Source organism: Temnothorax curvispinosus, unplaced genomic scaffold (genome assembly GCF_003070985.1).
Source record: "Temnothorax curvispinosus isolate PA1 unplaced genomic scaffold, ASM307098v1 QBEX01009666.1, whole genome shotgun sequence".
Classification (NCBI taxonomy): domain Eukaryota; kingdom Metazoa; phylum Arthropoda; class Insecta; order Hymenoptera; family Formicidae; genus Temnothorax; species Temnothorax curvispinosus.
The window spans coordinates 48,229-69,858 of NW_020219446.1; the positions used below are offsets into that span (position 1 = coordinate 48,229).

The 21,630-nt window shown below is 36.7% G+C and overlaps 5 protein-coding genes across 7 annotated transcripts; 2 read left to right on the plus strand and 3 right to left on the minus strand.

Annotated features, from left to right (window-relative positions):
* Nucleotides 1-1,829: 1,829 nt before the first annotated feature.
* Nucleotides 1,830-11,345, minus strand: LOC112459251 (roquin-1). The gene is made up of 16 exons (XM_025023282.1): nucleotides 11,138-11,345; nucleotides 10,065-10,227; nucleotides 9,666-9,891; nucleotides 9,165-9,398; nucleotides 8,653-8,828; nucleotides 8,209-8,542; nucleotides 7,769-8,051; nucleotides 7,366-7,508; nucleotides 6,868-7,160; nucleotides 6,309-6,440; nucleotides 5,964-6,205; nucleotides 5,720-5,844; nucleotides 5,295-5,463; nucleotides 5,082-5,151; nucleotides 4,787-5,008; nucleotides 1,830-4,528 (listed from the first exon to the last, which is right to left on the minus strand). Exons 2-16 carry the CDS (start codon nucleotides 10,224-10,226, stop codon nucleotides 4,394-4,396), a joined length of 2,946 nt encoding a protein of 981 aa, XP_024879050.1. The 5' UTR covers nucleotide 10,227; nucleotides 11,138-11,345; the 3' UTR covers nucleotides 1,830-4,393.
* Nucleotides 11,346-11,433: 88 nt separating this feature from the next.
* LOC112459252 (XK-related protein 6-like) lies at nucleotides 11,434-13,980 on the plus strand. The gene is made up of 4 exons (XM_025023283.1): nucleotides 11,434-11,933; nucleotides 12,028-12,352; nucleotides 12,605-12,760; nucleotides 12,839-13,980. Exons 1-4 carry the CDS (start codon nucleotides 11,631-11,633, stop codon nucleotides 13,333-13,335), a joined length of 1,281 nt encoding a protein of 426 aa, XP_024879051.1. The 5' UTR covers nucleotides 11,434-11,630; the 3' UTR covers nucleotides 13,336-13,980.
* Nucleotides 13,981-14,366: 386 nt separating this feature from the next.
* LOC112459254 (dynein light chain roadblock-type 2) lies at nucleotides 14,367-15,742 on the minus strand. Of its 2 annotated transcripts, XM_025023285.1 has the most exons (4): nucleotides 15,421-15,742; nucleotides 15,269-15,347; nucleotides 14,936-15,185; nucleotides 14,367-14,452 (listed from the first exon to the last, which is right to left on the minus strand). In XM_025023285.1, exons 1-3 carry the CDS (start codon nucleotides 15,421-15,423, stop codon nucleotides 14,974-14,976), a joined length of 294 nt encoding a protein of 97 aa, XP_024879053.1. In that variant the 5' UTR covers nucleotides 15,424-15,742; the 3' UTR covers nucleotides 14,367-14,452; nucleotides 14,936-14,973. The 2 variants fall into 2 exon arrangements, with proteins under 2 accessions (XP_024879053.1, XP_024879052.1); XM_025023284.1 differs by lacking the exon at nucleotides 14,367-14,452 and having other exon boundaries at nucleotides 14,706-15,185; nucleotides 15,421-15,741.
* Nucleotides 15,743-16,250: 508 nt separating this feature from the next.
* On the minus strand, nucleotides 16,251-17,495 carry LOC112459267 (NAD(P)H-hydrate epimerase). Of its 2 annotated transcripts, none has more exons than XM_025023297.1 (2): nucleotides 17,407-17,495; nucleotides 16,251-17,347 (listed from the first exon to the last, which is right to left on the minus strand). In XM_025023297.1, exon 2 carries the CDS (start codon nucleotides 17,321-17,323, stop codon nucleotides 16,496-16,498), a length of 828 nt encoding a protein of 275 aa, XP_024879065.1. In that variant the 5' UTR covers nucleotides 17,324-17,347; nucleotides 17,407-17,495; the 3' UTR covers nucleotides 16,251-16,495. The 2 variants fall into 2 exon arrangements, with proteins under 2 accessions (XP_024879065.1, XP_024879064.1); XM_025023296.1 differs by having other exon boundaries at nucleotides 16,251-17,350; nucleotides 17,407-17,490.
* A 73-nt stretch (nucleotides 17,496-17,568) lies between these two features.
* LOC112459266 (anaphase-promoting complex subunit 5) lies at nucleotides 17,569-21,251 on the plus strand. The gene is made up of 11 exons (XM_025023295.1): nucleotides 17,569-17,761; nucleotides 18,047-18,096; nucleotides 18,165-18,535; nucleotides 18,623-18,779; nucleotides 18,882-19,063; nucleotides 19,213-19,329; nucleotides 19,426-19,555; nucleotides 19,634-19,936; nucleotides 20,083-20,204; nucleotides 20,279-20,549; nucleotides 20,615-21,251. Exons 1-11 carry the CDS (start codon nucleotides 17,593-17,595, stop codon nucleotides 20,984-20,986), a joined length of 2,244 nt encoding a protein of 747 aa, XP_024879063.1. The 5' UTR covers nucleotides 17,569-17,592; the 3' UTR covers nucleotides 20,987-21,251.
* The last annotated feature ends 379 nt before the right edge of the window (nucleotides 21,252-21,630 follow it).

The following is a 21,630-nucleotide window of genomic DNA, read 5'->3' on the forward strand; positions in this document are numbered from 1 at the left end:
ATTACATCATTATTAACATAACAAATAATTTTCGGTGGTGACAAAACTATAATGCTTTGCTGTAATTTCGTAAAAGAATATACTTCGTTTCACAGGAGAGAATAATCTCGATTTATGTCTGATGACAAAATAGAAGAACAGTTCAAGTTCAAGTGGGTAATGTTTAAATTTCACGCGTCGATCAACGTAACTGAACATGGATAGGCATGGATATTAATATTTTTTCCGCTTTGAGAGAGGAATTCGTTCGATCGTGATGGACAAAAATCGAGATTATTTTCTTACGGGAAAGTATAAGATATTTATAAATTTCCGCTTTAATCTCCTTTCGCAATACACCGCTGTCGTAATTATCATTAAATTATATCGCACGATCATGCGATGCAATTTATCTTATAATTACATAGCTAATATAGTACTAAACGTAAAGATACAGAGCAATGTGGAATAAGCGTGTCCCTGTCGTACTGATAAGTGGTAAGTGCGCATCGAGGAGAGTGATGACTATAATATATCACCATATACTCCGATATGTGATATAACTATATATCGTGTCGTATTATCGTAAATGTTCAAACAAGGAACAAGTTATTAATTACATCAAGTAGAATCGTCGTACCATTATCGACACGTGTGTATCTCAACTGTACGTACACAGTAGTAGCTGGCGACATGTTTAACATGCAATATAATAAATCAGAAGCACATGTTGCACAAACACAGCATTGCGCGTTGCGCTCGTTACTTCCCGGTTTTTGTTATTGTTCTTTTTTTTTATCTTTTTCTTCCTTTACACATGGGAGAATCTGACATATTCGGCGAGTGTTCGATTTCTTGTGTCTTTGGCACGCAAAGATGACTCTTAGAAAATGGACTACCATGTATAGGGATCATTTTTGCGCTGGAATTTAAATTTCCGGCAAAAAATAATTATTATTAATTAATATTTTATTACGAGATTTAATTAATAGATTTCATAAACTAGTATTATCACGAAAATTTATTGAATTAATAAATAATTAATAAATTTGATAAACTAGTATTAATACGAAAATATATTAAATTCTCGACTTTATTAGTCAATAATAATTAAGAAGTAAAACAATTTTTCTCTGCCTCCTACTTTATTAATTAGTCTCAAATATTATTATAATATTCGTTCGAGAAACTCGATGAGCCAATTCTTAAAGTGTAAAATATTAAAACATCTTAATTAAAATAATTAGTCGTTTTATAATAAGCGTCGGAATCATTTTCACGCGCCAATGGCACAAGAAACTCTGTGCCGCAGCGAAATTAACAATTATTATCACGAATATTCATCAAGAAATTACGAATTCTGATTAATCGGGAATTCGGTCTTTACACAAAGCCCGATCTTCGCTCTTTCTCTATTCCTTTTTTTTTAAATCAACATTTCATATATAACGAGAGTATATAATAGTAATAAAAAAAAGAGAAAGAAATCAGCGACATGTGACTAAGTGCACATATAACAGATGGTCCTCACTGTGAAGTGACACGCTATAAGAATGATTTCTCATACAAACGTGTGCGCGTGTATGTGTATAGAAAAATAATCTTGCATGTAAGAGGCTTTATTTTCCTATTAAAATTAAAGCCTTAGTAAGAGGTGTGTAGAATTAATTCTCTTAAACAAGAAAATATTAATCGTCAAAATTATTGTCTTGAAAAAAATATATAAATATTTTTAAATATTTTAAAAGTATATTTTTAAATAGTTTAAAAATATAAATATATCTTATATAATTTACCTTGTCATGAGTATTTCTGTTTATTTTTTTATTGAACAAAGTAATTGGAAAAATCTTTCTTTAAGAGAATAATTTTACTTCTTATTAAAAAAAAAACATCTCAAATATTTTGTTTTAAATAATCGCTTATTCGCGCGTTATGTATTATAGTTGTTATATACTGCACAAAAATCGGTGAGAAAAGCACATATAGACATACACGTGCGCACGCGCGCACAAAATTGATAATAAAAACTCATATAATAAACATTTTATCGTAATCATTATTACATACAATAACGAACAAGAACGAATGGAATTGCACTAAATATTTTTATCTAGGCTAGCTATAGGAGAATCTATGCTGATCGATAATCAATTAATTTCGCATGGTTATATTATATCGAAGTCATACGTAATCTTAATGATTTAAATCTCGATAAAAATTAACAATATCAATAATAAAACGCAGGTCAAATAATAAAAATTTAATTAATAACAAAATAGCATCGATTAAATTACGAATATAATTTCTTTTCTTTATCATAGCATTTCTTTTAAAGTGATCCTTCCAAAATAATTGCCACAGATATATAATGTTACATAAAATGTAACTTGAAACAGCTGAAATTTGAAAAAGAATTAATGCACTTTTTTTATTTTATTTAATAATTCGAGTTTAATTTTTTTGCAGGAAATAAAAAATCACGATGTAAAACCATTTAATGGTAATTATGCAAAATTGCCAAAAAAAAGATAAATTTTTAATTTCCATTAACTATTATAAAAAAAATTTTCTAAACAATCTCCAAAAATGTTTATAAAACAAGTAAAAAGATAAGTTTTGGTTGCAGAGAAATTGAGATCAAATTAATGCATTAGTTCCGTAGTCTTTTCTTTTCTAAAAAGATAGAAATTTAGATAACAATTAAATTTAAACCAGCATAATCTATCTCTATTACTCTTACATGAGTTATCCTCGATTATATACAGTACTAAAAAAAGAAACGCATTAATTTAATGATAGATATAATCGTATATCACCGTTAAAGAGAAGAAGATTCAAATTATTCATAGCTCTTGTGATAGAAAAATAAGACAACTTTCGTTCGAGTATATTACAAATATATAAATATATATACGTGTGTATGTGTATGTGTGTACGTATGTATGCATGTAAGTCCTCCTGAGGATTTATAAAGTGGAATCGATGAGACCCCGTCTATATATAAAAAAAAGAAAATCTTGCTTCCACTAAAACTGGAATTGTTTTCATCGCTCTTTGTTATTCCGTAAAAATAGAAAAAAAGAGACGATTTCAAATTGCTATTGCAACGATTTCCTAAAAAGGGTAACTGGACCTCCCCTCTCTCGAGACGGTCCTCAAAAGTCGAGTAAACTCTGGCAGAAAGTTCGGTAATTTTTAATATGTAATTCATCTAATTAATAAAATTGATGTTAATATTAATAATTGACGTAAGGATTATATTATTCCGTGGAGATTAATTTCCTTATATAATAATTAATTAAACATCAAATTTCATTAATTAAACATAAGCACGAGGTTCTCTTCGAGTTTCTTTTCGTGCGTTTCTAACACAGGAAGAATTGCCGATTCTTTTGAAAGAAAAATTTTAAAACAAGACGTATAAAGGGTACCGTCGTCGAGCTGAGACAGCGGTTTCGTTCTCCTTTCCATCTTCGGAATATAGAAATTCTATAAATATAACGTCCTTCAAAAGGAACGCGATTTCTTTTTTAGCACATGTATCTACAATATATGTATAAGCATATAATGTAATAATGTGTCGCTCTTATTATCATCGCAGAGTGTAACCTTATCGATTAGGTCAAGCGCGATCAGCATTCTTTTCGAATGTATTATCCATTACATGTATATGTGATATCGTATCATCAATAGACAGTATACGAAATCTGCATATAATTAAATATGTTAATTAATATATTTCTCCTCGTGCTCACATGTGCCCCGCGGATGTTTATAAAACATTGACCGCGTGTTAAGCTAAATTTTAACAAATTCCGTAAAAAAAAAAAATATATACATACATATATATATATATATATATATATATATATCGTAAATTTCACTATCTCACCCATTCACCTCTTCCTTAAATCGGAGAGAGGCAGTAGGTCAATTCAAGAGATCAATCGAGAAAATTGGTTAATTTGGAAATTAGCAATTATATTCATTTAATTCGATTTACGTAAACGATATGAATTACGTCATGTCTGGCGTTTTTCCAGCTCATGTAGCTATTTAGCCGAGTACCGAATTATCGCTCAATTTCAACTGTCGAGAACTGATGCCTAATGGGGCTAATAATTGTTATTCAGATTTAAAATTGTACAATTTTTACAATTTTTTATCACGTGATATTCTAATTAATGTGAAAAATACTCGAGAAAAGGTTTAGGTCCGCACGCCTGCGTGTACCATGTATATTCCCCGACCTTCACGGATTGAAGGAGTTCTATACTTACCCTCGATCAATATTAATTAGAGGAGATAGAATAGGAGATTGATTTTTGACATGTAAAAATACATGTTTCCCAAAGGAGAAAGGAGAGCAGAGCTTGAGAGGAAAAAAGAAAAGAAAGGAGTTGGCGTCCTATTATTTATTCTTCGAGGTGACGGTGTCTTTCTCGCCTCCACTGGACCAATGTTTCTCTTGCTCGCGCAGCTCAAATTCCCATCGCAGTTCTAGCTCGCGCATATCGTTCGCTAGTCCAGCCTCGTACGTATCTTCCTGCACTCACATCAATCAATCAATTAATTGATAAATCAATCATTCGTACTTCACAATCACGCTAAATTTTAACTTTTATCATACTATAATATTTATATAAATTATATTTGTTCATACAAATAAAAAAACGTTATGAAATTGACCTAAAATCTTCAATAAAAATATAAATTTTCTTGCGCTCTTGTCACACAAAAATATGACTGATAAACTTGTAGAAATTAATTAAATTACAAAGTAAACTGGCATAGAGTGACCTACTTCTTCAGTTTTGTAATCCGTATTATACTCTTGATTTGAGAGCCAATCGTTAGGGGATTGCTGAATCCAAGGAATGGTGGTAGTGCCGGTACCACCACCGTACGGGTTGCTCCAGTTTCGTACATCTCTTTCCCTTTCTCTGATGCCCGCTTCGATCATTCGCAATTCCTGCGTCAGTCGCTCGCCCGCCGTGACGAAAGTAGTAGCTCCTTGCGTAGCCAACTGAACATGCGCATGTAGAATGTGAATTGAATATTTTCTTGCATTTCACAGAATTCAAAACGTGACACATTACCTTTAAGTCATTGATTTTCTTCTCCAGATGTCTAAGTTGCTGCTTCACCTTCTGCGACTCCAAAATCAAACTGAAATATATAATGTATAAGATATAACATATAATATGCATAATGTATATACTTATTATATCCTTTTATTTTTTATCATTAACAAAAATGAAAATTATAAATAAAAGAATAGGAATATATGTATATACATATATATTACTTACTCTTTTGACATACACTCCGATCTCGAGAATTGTGACAGTGATTCTGGCGCAATAATATTGCGGCCAAGAGCGACGTAATTATCGCCAATGAAACCACTATCACCGTCACCATTACCGAGGTTCGTTGACGTCACCGATTGTATTCCATTCACGCCAACCGCTGCGTATGCTGCAACAATAATTAATACCAATTTAATAACTATATCATATGTGTTTTATCTATAAAAAAAATTCTATAAAAAATACAAATATTTGAAGAGAGAAATTACATCCAAAATCCACTTATATCTTGTATAGAAAAAATTATTCATAGATAAATGAAATTTCTAGAATATAATATAGAGTCATATATATGCAATGATTTAGATATATATATTATTTCTGTTGACATATGCTTATCGATAAAAATAATACTTCGCACTCACGTTGATTGCCATAGTACCAGGAGGTTACAGAGTTTGGAGTTCTGAATGCAGTAGACAGCGCGGGAATAGGAGTAGGTTCAATCCCCTCGTTGTAAAGATGTTGCAGAGCTCCGTTGTAGGGAGATCTAGTATTATTTTATTATTATTACATTATAGAATAAAATTAATAAAATTATAATTATAAAAAGTTATTAAGATTATACATATTATTATTAGATCGATAGAATATATTATTTATTATCACCTTATCAGTGTTTTCGATAGTCTTGAGATAGGTCCCTGTTTGCTAACCGGCGGCAAGGTCGCGGGAGATACGTCTAACGGGGTCATAAAGGGACCGTCATCATCAAGAAGATGCGAAGCTGACGAGGGCGGTGGCGGAGATGGATCCGTCCCAGATGAACAGCGAAAGTTATTCGCTGCGGTCCATATCGAATAATTGTTGGGTGTAGTCAATAAGTCACTCTCTTGCTGAAGATCATAATTCTAAGGAAAAATATATAATACATGTACAAAATATTTTATTTTAATCTGTGCAAAACATCCAAATGTAAAGAAAAATAATATGATGACAGGACATGTATTTTACCGTTTTTATTTGTGGCGATATTAATTGTTGCTGCTGCTGCTGCTGCTTGCCGACGATCATTTCTAGCTGATTCAGAATCTCCATTCTGCGTTGCAACAACATCGCCAACATAGTTTTTGCCACGGCCGTTCGCTGTTGCAAAGTTATTTTCATTGTTATTATTATATTATTATTATATTAAAATTATATTAAAACTACCATTACAATCAACTGCCAATTACATTAATAATGAATATTATTAAAATTATATAATTAATAATAGAGTGTTGTAGTTATCAATATTGAAATTAATATAGCCTATTCATGATATATATAAACTTGGTTTTACATTTTTAGATTTCTTTCATTCCAGCTTAAAAATTTATTATTGTGTCTTTTAAACCTGCTCTTTAATTTTTGAATATACAGAACGAGCAAAGAAATTTTTTTTACTCTAATAAATCTATGTTTCTATTACTATTTACATTAATTTATCTTATGAAATTTTAAATTTTGGCAAATTATTGATTGTAAGAAAGTAAGCAGTTTTCTCTCTAACTTTTTTGTAATTTATCGTTACTTGATTTGCCGGTACAATTTGTGGAGTGTCCCACATCCCCAGATTCGTTGCGGTTGTCAACGAAGGTCCGTAGTCGACAGTGGGAACGGGTCCCGGTGGCATTATGTAATGCCCGGAACAATGGACACCAGGAGGCCCTCCACTGTCCATTATAGTTCCTCCCTTTACAGAGCACAGACTGAGGTGTGGTAAGTTTTGCGGGGGTGTAAGCGGCAGCATATAGGTTGATGTCAATGAGTCAATCAAGTTATTTTCCAAGTTGGCCGGAACGGGCGTTGAATGTTGCACTACCGCTGTAACAATTAAGATAAAATCATATAATAAAGATAATTGTTCTATTTAAGTACATTTAAATAAAGGGTGCTTTACTTGGGCATTTAAAACATCTTTTATTACTATTAAGAATATAAACAAATTCTCAAATCAAAGTTGTTGCAAAAGAAATATCTTTATAGTCAGTATATTATTTTATCGTTTATCATATAAATATTCACTTACTATTATCTCTATCGTGTGCTTTGGCGGAATAAGTCGTCAAATCACCGTTTTGCTTGTTGAAAATTTTGTTATTCTTCTCGCCCTTCGATTCTGACTGATTTGAATTCGCCCTGACACTCAACTTACGATTCTTCGATCTGTACCTATGCAAAAAAAAAGATTGAACTAACAAAGGCCTTATTTTAAAAAATATATATAATGTAACCAAACCATTGTATGTAAACAAACCGTTGTAGCAACGAAATAGTTAAATATAGTTTGATACTTGTAAAAAAATTAATTACTCGAAATCATTACCATTATTTCCAAAATATAATACAACTGATAATAAAAATTGCTATTTTTTATAATCCATAGATAAATAAATAGATATATAAAATAAAACTATATAAAATGAACTCACTTGTCGAGCTCGCTGTCGCTGTGAGCAAAGGTACAATTGTTGGATCGTGGACAAGTGCCGCGCAGAGCTAGGTCTCTGCACATGCTGACTTTGTATTTACCGGTCGCCGAACCCGGACACGAGGGGGATCCGCCACCTCCGCTATCCTGCGCCGCCGATTTCCGATTGCTGCCACACGTCCCACCACTTCCATGCTGTCGAACAAAGTCCACCAAAGTAGCTACCACTATTCTTACGGCTTCTAGGGCCGCCCGACATTCGGCCAAGCTCGGTGGTTCTGTCTCTAAAAATAATAAAAATTATTATAAAAGTATGCAAGTAAAAAATAATAATTAATAAAAATACATTCAAGATTCTAAGTGTTCAAGGAGCTTTAACAGTTAATAAATTTAAAGAATTATAAAACGTTTACATAGACATTCATACACAACAGCGCTTACCTGGACTGGGATCAATGGCAGCTAACAGTTCCAACTGAGGCCTGAGACCGCTCAGTTGTCCAGGATCGGGAGTACGTTGCAACGCTATTACGAGCTCTTGAACACTCTGAGCGAACGACTGTGGTGTTTGCAATTTATCAATGATACTTTGCATATGAGACTTGTGAGCGGTATCGCCATAGAGCAGTGCTGACCATTGGTCAGGAGCGATACGTAAACCCGCCTCCGTGGCTATCTGCACAATCTGTGCGTCATGCTCCCGTCTTAGAGCCTCATAAGTGCGAAACTCCTCCTTCAATTGCATCAGTGACGAGTCACCCTCACGCTTTGATACCTAATATGACGTAATAGAAAATGATGATAATAAATGTATAGCAAAATATTTTCTCTACAGCATTTGATTGAGAGCGTTTGAATACGCTTCACGAGCCACTATATATTTACCTTAAAACAGCTTGCCCGATATAGAAGTTGCACCACGTGTCCAATACTGGTCTTACTAGCTTGAGGAAAATGTGGTTCCAGACGCTGCACCACGAACATCACCAACACTTTACGCGATAGAGCAGAACCATCCTCCAGAGCCAATAATACAAGCTTAAGAACCTCTTCTTGCATCGCTAAAAACAGTAATGAAAAGAATACACAAAGACAATTATAGAAATAAAAATCCCAAGAAAAATTTTAGCAAATAAAATATAAAATATCTTATATTTTATTGATAATTATCGATCTCTTTAAGGCTTTATCTCGATTCTTCCATATGCAAAATAGAAAAAAATATATAAAGGAAAATTAATTTAAAAAACAAATGCAATTCACAAATAGATTATCGGAGCTGTAAGAGAAATAATGCCATATTATGAAGTTCTTTTTCTCCGTCTATTGTTTCCTTTATCCATTGTAAGGCACGGCCTATTCAAATGCATGATTCATCTTGTATAAATAAAACTTACCTGGTCCAAGGAATTGACAGCCACGAGCACGCACGGCCGCCCAAAGATTAGCGCTGAGTTGCTGAGGGTTCTGATGCTGCAGTATGAGCTCCGTGACGGTGCGCTCACCGAGACTACGAGCGGCACGCAGCGCGCGTGCCCTACCTTCTGGTTCTACTAGTTGACAGCCTAATAACGTCACTAGTTTCCGTTGCATGGGCCGTGACACCAATCCCCCGCCCCCGCTCCCGATACCTATATGTCAAATATATTTTATAAATATACAATGTAAACATCGCAATAATCCATACATGCATATATATATTTTTAAATACTATATAATTTGTATAAATAAAATAAAATAATTTTAGCAAACTCTACTACAATATATACAAAATATTGTATGCAATATAATACAATATTACATCACTTAATTCTTTGCATTATCATTTCTTACGTGGACTTTAGTCCAAACTGTGTTATCTTTCTCAACGTTCTATATTTAATATTTATGGCACATACCCGCAGAGTTAGTAATCTGACATGGTTTCAGATAAAGGGCGAGCTCTTCAATACAGCTCTTAGCCCTCAGATAGTTAGCATGTTGGTCGACCGGTAGAAGTTTCTGGTAATTCTGCTGCTGGTTAGATGCAGATGCTGATGAGGCAACGGTGGGAATTGGATTGCCCAGCAGTTGTAACAATGCTTCATTTACAGGTAGTTTCTCGATGTCGGTGTTGATAATGCTCTGCGAGAAAAAAAGGAAGAAAGTAAATAAATAGCAAAGGCACATATTTATATATACGCTTCACATACATGCACACATATAAAAACACAGAAATATATGTATTTTTTTATACGTATATCATCAATGTATATTTCTGTGACATATTATTATCATATTCAAATACCTATTGTTACCTGATCAAAAGGGCACTGCTTGCGGTGTAGATTAGCCAAGCAAGCACGACATATGGTGTGGCCACAACCAAGCGATATGGGACCTCGCACGGCCACATCAAAGTCATGGCAGCAAATTGGACATGACAGGAATTCAGTCCACTGTGGTGCCTGTATCGGCATTCTACGTACAGTAGAAAAAAACACAAAATTAGATACAAATCAAAACGAAAAGAAGACCGTAGTTATTTAAATCTATTTTTTATTAATCAAGTATATCTACAGAATTTAAAAAGATATTGTAATATTCATGTCCTTATGACTTTTTTAATAATGTAATTCCACTGCAAATATTTCAAGCAGACTAATTTCATTAATGATTTATTTGATAGAATAAATGGAAAGTCTACTCATCCAAGCATAAATTTTTAATTTGTTAAAAATGTTATAACTAATAATTATATATGTATATAATTAACAATAAAAAGATAAAGAGATATACAACACGCATATTACTTTTAATTGGTTCCTTGTAAAATATATCTTAATTCTTTCTTTCCTAATTATAAAGTTTATTGAGCGAGGAAAATACAAAATTTTAGATAAACTGTACATAAGGTAGAAATTACGGAGTAATCTACAGAAAACGCAGAAACTGCAGAAAACTTTGGAAAACGCATTCCAAAGGCATAAAAAATTACGTATAAAATGCAGAAGAAGGTGGAAAATGTAAGGATACGGAAAACGGAATTGAAGAAAGGCAAGCCCCAGCCCGCAGCAGCATCCTGCTTCGCATAACCATATTTCACCGAGGTCCATGGATAAGGAGATCGACGGACACAAGATCGTGACACGGTGAGATCGTCGTGTCGATCGTCGATCACAGTCATTGTTGCGACATTGTACGAAATAGGAGATTACGGAGATGTCAGACGTGGGGAAACTCGGCCAGGACATGCCCGTACTGCGACGTGCCTGACGCGACCGTGTCAGGCCGAAATTCAGGATCCGGGGATACCCGACGACGACGGATCGATCGTGGAAAGGAGAGGAAAAAAAAATATGAAATCACCGCACCAGGATTCACCACCCACCTCGTTATAACCCTCGCAAAACATCACATCGATCACACTTTTTGCGCATCACGCCTCTCGCGCAGTTTTGCGCGATTCGCACGACGACGGTCTCCTATTATACTATAGAATGACTATAGGCGACTATACATATAGATTACGCGTGTATACGACCGCGGCGACGACGATGACGGTCGACGTCACGCAAAGACTCTCCCCGACCCGATTCCTCTCTCCCGTCGCTCGCGCTCGCAATTGCGAGCAAATCGATTCTCGCTCGCGGCTCGAGAGTCGAGAGTCGATCGACTCCGATTACTCCGAATCCGTCGATGGCGGAACGCGGGGAAGGGGGAACTGGCGGACGCGGACAAACGGATTGTTTCTCGCGACTCGCGACGCGGAGCGGACTGCGGAGGGATGCGGTCAACGCGGACAGCGGACGAACTGTCACCGCGTCTTGTCCCCGGGGGAAGGAATTAGAGACATCGGAGAAAACGACGACAGGCAGAGAACCATGGAGGAGGGAAGTTACAAACGTCGCTCTTGCCATCTCGCCAGCGTATTTCCGGGCATCAACCTCGACGACGACGTCGTCGACCTGCCGACGGACACCCCGTTCATCACCAGGCTGGACGTCTTCTGCTTGGTCTGTTCTATAACCATGCACATCGTGGACATGTGTTTCGATTACAACATTGCCATCCGATACTACCTGGGCGGCAAGGTGACGTACTTCGCTTGGACAATGTGCCTCATACTCATTCCCTCCCTGATCAACGTCGTCATCAGCATGAGGATGCAGCATCAGGATAAAGAGGTGAGTTAGCACGTTTGTGGCACTCGTCCCTCCGTCTAATCGGGTTGTAAATTAACCGTGACGTTTCGAGTGACGTATGTTCCTTGGTACACAGATGAGCTCTGGCGTGGACGCGTCGAGTGATTACAAGACGACGCGTTTGCTGATCAAGAACGGGCTGTATTCCACGATCGCCGTTCTCCTGCAACTGGCGCCGGTTATACATTACTGGGAGACCTTGAAGTGTGCGCTAAAAGCACGTAAGTGCGAGAAATCTGGGGACCGCGTCGGCCAGAGGAGATATTATCGGAGGATGCTCAAGGAGGATGAAGATGTCGCCTTGCTACGAGTATTTGAGTGTTTCCTGGAAGCCGCGCCGCAGCAAGTCCTTCAGCTAACTCTGATGCTGACGCATTACCATAATGAGATTAATCTTGAATGTACCTATATTATTTGGAGTATATTTCGCTTCTAGTCTTTAATATTTTGTATAGCCACAAGAGATTTATATTGGCAATATTTGATAGAAAAGAATTACCAAAGGTCCAGTTATTGCTTCCAGTTTGTCGCAAATTATAGTCTTCTACAATTCGACAATCTCAGAATTTTTGCTTTTACATTAAACAATCTGTATAAATGTTTTTGTGATGGGTACTGTTACACGATGCATTTATTTTTATATTGCTTTTCAGTTGCACATCAAGTAGGTAGTATTGTCAGCTCACTTGCAAGTATGGGTTGGGCAATGGCCAGCTACCATCGTAGCATTCGATTAGCTCAACAAAATAAGTCGCATATTGACCTTATGGGAACTGTGTTACAATTTCTGTGGCACTTTTGCATCACAGGTATATATTCAACAATTAACAGCTAAAATAAGAATGAATATTTTGAAAAAAAAAAATTGATTATCTCACTGATTGCAGTGGCAAGAATCTTATCTCTCGGTGTTGTTGCAAGCATCTGGCCTCTCTATACCGCAATCTGTTGCCTAATACATTGGATATCCATGACAATATGGATTTTGATCGACTCCCGTGGGATATTAGAGTTCTGTCGGATTTACAGTCACCCACCGCACATGCTGCCAACGTTTAAAGAATATGTTTATTCTGTACTGTTTGCCACAGTTATTGGGATAGTTCACATTTTCATATATCTAAATGCCGTAGATAGCAACACATTTTGGAAACATCTATGTTTCTACGTGCTCTGCTTTGCGGAAAATGTTACCGCAAATCTGTTGTGGCGATATACGTCTCCACCTGAAGTTCAAGAGGCTTGGTACTTTAATGTATTCTTTAGTATTTGTATCGTCTCCTTTTTTATAGGAATTACGGCAATGATAGTGTATTACACCACATTCCACCCCTCAAAAAAGCAACAAGCTTCAAATTCAATTCAAGTCAATCGAGTCATGTGATTGTGGATATCTATTTCTTATTTAAAGATTAAAATACTCGATCCTCCCTATATTACAGTTTATAAGGCATTTTTTGATACATTATCTTGAAAGAAGTCGAAGAGAATCTCAATATTAAAATTTTTTTAGTATATATATATATATATCTATATAGCTCAAGTTCTCTTACTAAAGACTTTGTATACGACATATATATCTATTCAACTCTCTTTCTGCGTACTGCAATTTATAAAAATTTAGCAAAATGAAGTAATTCATATGTTGTACATATGAATATGGTTTTCTATAATTCTACAAGATTTTTCCCCAGACTGTTAGTCATTCATAATATAAGCAAGACCATATTTTGATTACATTTGTAACATAGTTTCAAAATATCTCATAGACTGCGCAGATGTAGACATATACCTATGACTGTCGTGATTAATAGAAGCCAACTAGATATTACTTTTTATATTGCAACTTTGATAAAAATCGTTTTTTACTCTTAATAATATCTCTCAGGGATATGTATGAGTATATATAAACTGCTAAAATATTATATACAATTTTCAATGTATATAAGATGAGAGAGATTAGATATAAGTTATGTGATATTAATGTATATTAAAGACTGTACGTACTTTTACAACGAAAGAATAAATTTTCTGCATACTTAAAATAAATAAATATTTTTGTAATTATTTCAATATATTCAAAAAAGATAAATTTTTTTTTAAATATGGAAACTGTATTGATAAAGATTTCATTATGCTTATGCGTAACTTTGAAAAATAACAAGAAAAATAGTCTCTTTTATAACATATCATACGTTCATATTTATAAGTGTTGGAATTTATATCTTTCCTCGCACTTTTCACAATAAATTTTTGTCATCCTGATGTCCATGTCCATTTTGCAATTTTAAAAAATTTTGTACACATTTTTAAATGTGTTAAAATAAATACAATAAAATAAAATACGATGTGACTTTCTAATACATTATTTACTAATATTTATTAATTATATGGTAAAACAATTTAAAAAATATATATCTTGTCATTGATCTAAATTAGATCAAATTGATTTTCAATTTATTTCTGCTCCTTTTCCCTTTTATTCTGTTCATCTTTTAAATCTGTCAAAAATGCATCATATTATTTTGTATTCCTTCATCTTCTCAAATAATTACATATATATTGATTTTAAAATATATTTTCATGTACATAACAAAAACATGATTTCAGTCATAAAATTAAATCATGAAATAAAAGAATACTATGATACAATGAGTATTCTACAATACGCACTGTACTGTAGAATATAATAAAATAAATATATGTAAAACAAAATTATATGCACATATACAGTTGTGTTGAATAATACAAAGATACAGGAATAATTAGTGTTTATTCAGAATCTATTACTAAATTGATTTGTAAAAGTATCATGAAAACAGCGAAAACTTTTAAAGCTCGTAGCTTGCTATAAATTATCTAACTAAATATTGCATTATATAATATTCAAAGCTTTGCTCTTTCACTTTTTTTAATTGAGTAAATATTAAAGTCAAACGCAGCACGAGTGGAATAAATTAATAACCATAATAAAAGGAATGAACCTCGATTTTGCAATACACACTTCCGTATCCTTCAGACATCAGTCAACCGGATTTTGCACTACTATTAATATAAATTCCTTGTCGGGCGCGACCATGATCTCATGCTTTTTGCTACGAATGCGCAGGAATGTTAAATCATTGGTCGGATCCAGGTCGCGCACGACGGAGCGAGCCTTGTCCGACAATTGACTTATCAAACCCGCGTACTGAACCGTCGTTGTGTTGTCTAACGTCGATTTTATCGGAATGCCTGAAATCGAAAACGTAAAACTCGATGAAATGTCCTTCACGATCTCCAATACGACCTGCTCGTGTACGATTCTCGTGTAATACCTTCCGCGTTTACCACTATTGTTCCAACTACTCCCTTGTGAGACTGAATCCGTTTCATAGTTTCCTCGACTTCCTGCGCCTGGGAAAAAAATGTAACGCGTTCCATGAGCAATCGTCCGATCGCGCGAAATTCAGCGAATTACCGTACGTACCATTTTTTAGCGGTTTTGAAAGGTGGCGCGATCGCAATTCGCAATGTAAAAATTTGGGTCTGTTTTCTGTATTGGGTGACAAAACGTGTCAACCGTGCTGGCGTGCTGCAGATCGCGAATTTGTACCTTGCACTTTTTCTTCGTGGCCCGCTTTTCAGAAAGGAATGCCGCTCTATTATGCGCGGTCACGCGTTAAGGCATATATCTGATAAATATGTTAAATGTACAACGTTTCCTTGCGCACAGAAGACAGAATTCGGCAATGCAGGCCGTTTATACTCCCTCCGACATGTTTTTTGCCGTAGTGAAGCAAGCTCCGAGCGTGATGTCACCAGCGGTCACCACCCGCTACGGTCGGTAAGGCAGATTTCTAACCTCAAAGTGCTGAGGTTAGATTTTCTAACCTAAAATCACTGACACGATCGCTATACTTCGTCGTTCTACTGAATTAACGATACTTTTAATAAAACTCATTATAAATAAATACAATTGCTTCAGATTACACCGGAAGGGTTAACGGTAGGAATCCTGGTAAAAAAATCTCTTATATTTTCTCTCAGAAATTTTCCAAAAATTTCACATATGTTAGATTTATGAAAGATTTTGAAAAAATTTAGAAATAGATGAGAATTTTTGGAATAATTCAGCATCTGCATGCACAAAAATTGCTAATAAATTGCGTGGATTTTTTTAAATTTATTCAAATTTTTATAAAAATGGCGAAAAAAAATTTGAATTCAACATTATTAATTATTAATTAATTTGTATAAAAAAGTGTAAAATTTCTGAGTCTTAAAAATTTCTTACAAAAATTCTAAGATGTTTTTCCATTAGGGAAACATTGGGTTTTATTTAGAAACAATTAAATACAAATTCAGAGGTATACATACTAGAGTTCATGCTTATCCATAATAATGACGTATGAAATTGAATGATAATTACATTCACAGTTGAAAACTTGAAACGAGAAATGAGTTGCGATTGGTAATTGCAAGTCTCTTGACGTTTCTCAAGTATCTAACAAGATCCGTCAAATGTTATAACGCACTCTCTTCACGCTTTCAACAACCCTTCGTTAGCGCAGCTGAACGACGAGGTCCGTGCCGGGGTATTTCGGTAAATTGAGATTGTACTGCGACTCCAGCTTCTCAGGGACAAACCTACCGCCCAGATAGTGAAATCTCCCATCGAACTTCGACGCGCACATCTTCGGGGCCGTGAGAGATATCAACATCTGCGGCTTTATGCCGCCGTCCGCGGGCGGCCCCTCCTCGACGTTCCAGCCCGACGGGATGTCCACGCTGCAAATGGGAACGCTCGTGCTCTTCAGCAGGTCGACGATACGGACGAACGGCTCTCTCACCGGCGGCCTGAAACTGAATCCCATAAGGGCGTCCACGACGATCGCGTATTCCTGGAGAACTTCGGAATCGGTTGCCCTCTCTATTCGCTGATTCTCCAATATCGGGATACCGTTCTCGACGCACTGATGCAGCAGCCTCTCGTAGAGCTCGTTATTCGTCCGTTTCGGATAGTAAATCTCCGGCGAGTATCCGAAGTGCTTCAGGTGCCTGGCGCAGACCAGGCCGTCGCCGCCGTTGTTGCCGGGCCCGCAGCACACCAGCACCCTGCTGCTCGGGTCGCCGGGGCCCCCCGATAGTGGGTAGGATTTCGCGATCGCGACAGCACAGCTCTGCCCGGCTAGCTCCATCAGTTGGTCGACGCTGAACTTGTACTTGTCGAACAGGTCCTTGTCGATGTTGATTGCTTCCGATTGATTTAAATACCTCGGCATCCTGCCGTAGCCCCTTCTCGCGAGCGGGATGAACGATTTGTTATCTACCGGCCGCTCGATCCACTTGACGCTCCGCGATCTCAGAGTGCGAGATACGAGTTGCAGCATCTATCGACGAGCTCGACCCTCGACCTGCTGCATTAAAATCGCTTGATTTCAGAGTTTATGCACGCGACCAGGCGACCTGTTACCTTTTTCCTGCTGAAAGTCCGTGTCATCGTGTTATCAACAACAACAATCCACAGAGCGGAGAGCGGAGACCGCGCATCATCTGGCGGAGATCTTTTGAAACCTCGCTGGACTGGCAAAACGTAAACAAACGGTCAGCTGGATGTGGCACATACGCGCGTGCGAGAAATTTGTAAATCCTGCGAAGAATGTCGATGAATGACAGTCGGTTGTACACGGTGAACGACATATTTAACAGAATGTCTAAGGAGTTCGTGACCGTCGATGGTAACGTGAGGAAGACGGTAACGACGGTAACCCCTTATAAAGTGGCGACCCTCATTCTGATTAAGGAATATTGTAATGATACCACAAAAGGTACACTTCACATTTTTATAACATATATTTTATATTTTACATATTTCATGTGTTATAACATGAACAAACTATTTTATCATATTACAAAGTATCATATTATATCATACTTTATCACATATTCGTATCACAATACATGAAATATATCAAGTATTATAAAATATAATACTTGAAATCGGTGAGGAGGCCACTATTCTTCAGATTTACCCAACTTACTTATCAGCTGGTACTTGTTACATTAATCCATTTGTGTTCCTTCGAAAAAGTCTAATCTCTGATGTTTTGTAGTGATCAAGGACAGACGTAACTTCTGTTTAGCGTCGTTAAAATTAATTCAGGTAATTATCTTGTAACGCCAAGAAAAGAGGAATACTTTATTGACAGATATTTACGATAATTATTTCAGTCGGCGGACATGGAGCTGGCCGCCCTGCTGAATATGCTGTACGAGCCATATGATCTGCATCGGTTTGCGGATCAATTGGAAATAAATCTGGATGCCATACACGAGAAGGGGATCGATGAACTGTTAGATCTGTTTGATAATCTTCGCCGATTAATGGAATCCAAGGAGCATGCGCTAGCTTCACCGGTGTTAAGCAGAAACTCTGTTCTCGGATTGTACGTTCGTAGAATGCTTATCTTCTTTGAGAAATTGGCGTTCGATCAAGTGGTCGCTCTCTACAACGATATGGAGAAATATGTCGTGAAGAAAGTCAATATGGAAAACACCGACATCTCTACAATGTCTAAACCGGAAGATATTGGTCCGGATAAGTAGGTTTCCGTAAAATATAATATTGTTATGTAAAAATTATATATTTTAGAGAATATTTTGCCAATTAATGTCGACGCTTCTTACAGTAAGGCGAAAACGATTTGGGGTGGAAGACAGGCGGAGTTACTCGTGGCGCAGCAGGCGCATGCCTTACAAACCGACGACCACAAAGCACTGTCGCCGGAGGAGTTGCAGGCTCTTGTGCATGACCTCTTAAAGTCTAATCCTTACAACGCGGATGCGGTAAGCACGGGCGCAATGTAGAATCAATACAAATGTGAGATAAACATTTTTCTCGCGAATACGAATTAGCGCAATAGCTGAACGAAGCTGTCTTTGCTCTAGCATTACCTGAGTTACCTGAATTGCATCCGCGTGAACGACTTCTGCGGGGCGGTAGACAGTCTCTACCACTGTTTCGATAGACTGGCACCTCTGGAGAATCGATCCACTCCCGAGGATCGATCTCGTACCTTCCGATATGCGGCACTCAACTTGGCCGTTTTACACACACAGTTTAATCACAAGTAACCAATTTTATCTATTTATTTCTCCTTAAGTCTAACTTTCTTTGTCTATCAATCTAGTTAACGAACAAAATTTAGTTTGTAAGTTATTGTATAGCGTTACATTTGTTTTAATTAAATAAAATAATTCTTTCGGCTTTCTTCGAAAGGGAAGTAGCACAGTACGCTTTGAAGGAAGCTATTAAATTGGCTCAGGAAGCTGGAGACAATGTATGCTTGCAGCTCGCACATTCTTGGATGTCCTACTTGCTCAGCAAAGAAAATAAGTAAGCCAATACAGAAATGACATTAAAAAAGATGTTAACGTTACAGTTCCTTTATTTAATTTCATTGTATATATGCGTTTATTTATTTTTATTTAGAGGACCTCTGATAGAACGCTCAGTCGGCAAAGCGAGTCTGCTCGGAATTACACATACGACAGGCTTAAGCCTTATTTCGCACGCGCACAGTTATGCCTTAGAAGCCAGGAATCCTCCTCAAGTGTTCGACGTGCGTAATAAAGAATAATTAATCTGATATATACAAATTTATACAGAAAATGATATTGCAATTATATTTCTGTTGCAGATATTAATGAAGTCAGACATGCTAAATTGTCAGCATTCGATGTCCGACTTGATGTCTGTCACTTTCGCGGAGAAATCGGCGTTATGGGCATACTACGGAAAAACGGAGATGGCCTCCCTATGCGCCCAGCTGCTACTTCTCCACAATACGGGTGATAAGAAGCAGCACATGTTCAACGGACCGTCCACGTGCCAGGCGATCGTCACCGTCGCCAATATGTTGATCGAGTTTGGCGAATATACCCTCGCCGACGTTGTGCTGGCGCACGCCAAGGAAAGATTTCCCAACAGTCCTTGCAACAAGGTGCGTTCTCTTACATATGAAATAGACGTTATGAAAAATTCGTAAAGACGGCCTTTTTGTTCGGGAAAAGACTGAATTTCCGAATTTTTAAGTGTTTGGAAGGATTTCCTTTTTTTCCATCCGTGATTCAGTTTATTGCATCGTAGATCTGGATGTTGAGCGAACAATTGCACATGTTCACGCAACTGCTGCGACAAGAGAGGTGGAGCGAGGCGGAAGCTGTAGCCAGAAATATCTTCAGCTTAGATCAGTTGGAATCCAAACTCAAGTACGAAGAATTTATTTTACAAACGAGCCGAAAAGTAAACTGGAAACTTTCGTACAATTTAATGAAATTTCCAGATTGGCGGAGGTTTGCCTGGCAAAGGGAGATTTCCCGAAAGCATCGGAGCACATCAGCGCCATCGAGGAGTATCCGGACGTGACGGCGCCGTATGTGATACGCGCCGCACTTCTTTCTAGTCAGATAACATGCGCCTCGTCTTCGCCGGACAACGGAACCGCGGTCGTCACTAATTGCATAATGCGCCTCTGTTCGGCCTTGGAATTGGCTGCGCAGAATCACTTGTCGTACTACAAGGCGCTCGTCAAGATGCACCTCGCCAACATACAAGTGAGTTTTCTTTTTATTAGAGGTTTATATAATTCGATTGAAATACATCTTTTCAATTTTTCCAGTTGTTAATGGGTCTGCCTGTGTTGGCCCTGAACCTGGTGGAGGACGCTATTCCCACGGTCTTGGGTCACGGTGGTTGTTACGATCAAGGCAAGGCGTTCATGCTGTACGGCAAGTGTCTGATAGCCTCAGCGCCCGAGAGTCCTTTCGAGGCCCGGAAAGAGGTGATCCTAAGCGGGATAAAGACCCTGTCGAAGGCACAGGCGCTCTTCACCAAGGTCAACGCCATCGCCAAAGTCAAGAGCGTCATGCACCTGCGATCTGTATTTTACAACGAGATCGATCTCCTGCCCGAGAGAAATCAGTGCGCTTTCGAGTTCCGTCAAATGGACGAGCAATATTTAACGTCTCCTACCGATCCATTTTTGTATTAAAATTCGCGAGGTTTTTTTGTATAAAAATATGTAAAAGGAAAGATGAAAAGATGATATGGAGTTTTTTTTGTATGTAAATATTTAGTTTAAGCTGGTCGCTGGTGATTCTGATCGAAATACGCTCGCTCAAAATTTTTTTGCATCAATCTTTTAACGCAAAGAACACAGGAGCACATCAAAATGAGCGTATTTTTATCAAAATAAAAAAATGAGGGATCTAGACTAAACTTTTACCACCGTTTACTCCACCGGCCATCCTTTTGTATTTGAAACCACAATTTGCAATAGTTAATTTATCTCGTTTACAATAATTATGTTTAACTTTAATTATGTTACTTTTGATATAAATAAAATAAGAAAAATAAAATTGAAGTATTTTACAGAACAATGAAGTACTTTATTCTATTTTTCTCTTCTTTCCTTTCCTTCCAAAAAATCTTGTGGATCCCATATTAAAAATTCTTTATAAACTCAATAATTGAAAATGTTTTATGTTGATAAATCAAGAATCGAAAAATTCTTTACGTTGATAAACTCAATAATTGAAAATTCTTTATGTTGATAAATCAAGAATTGAACATTCTCGTCGAGTGTTGTGAATTCAGATTTCGTGCTAAAATTTTTTAATTTTAGACAGCCAATAA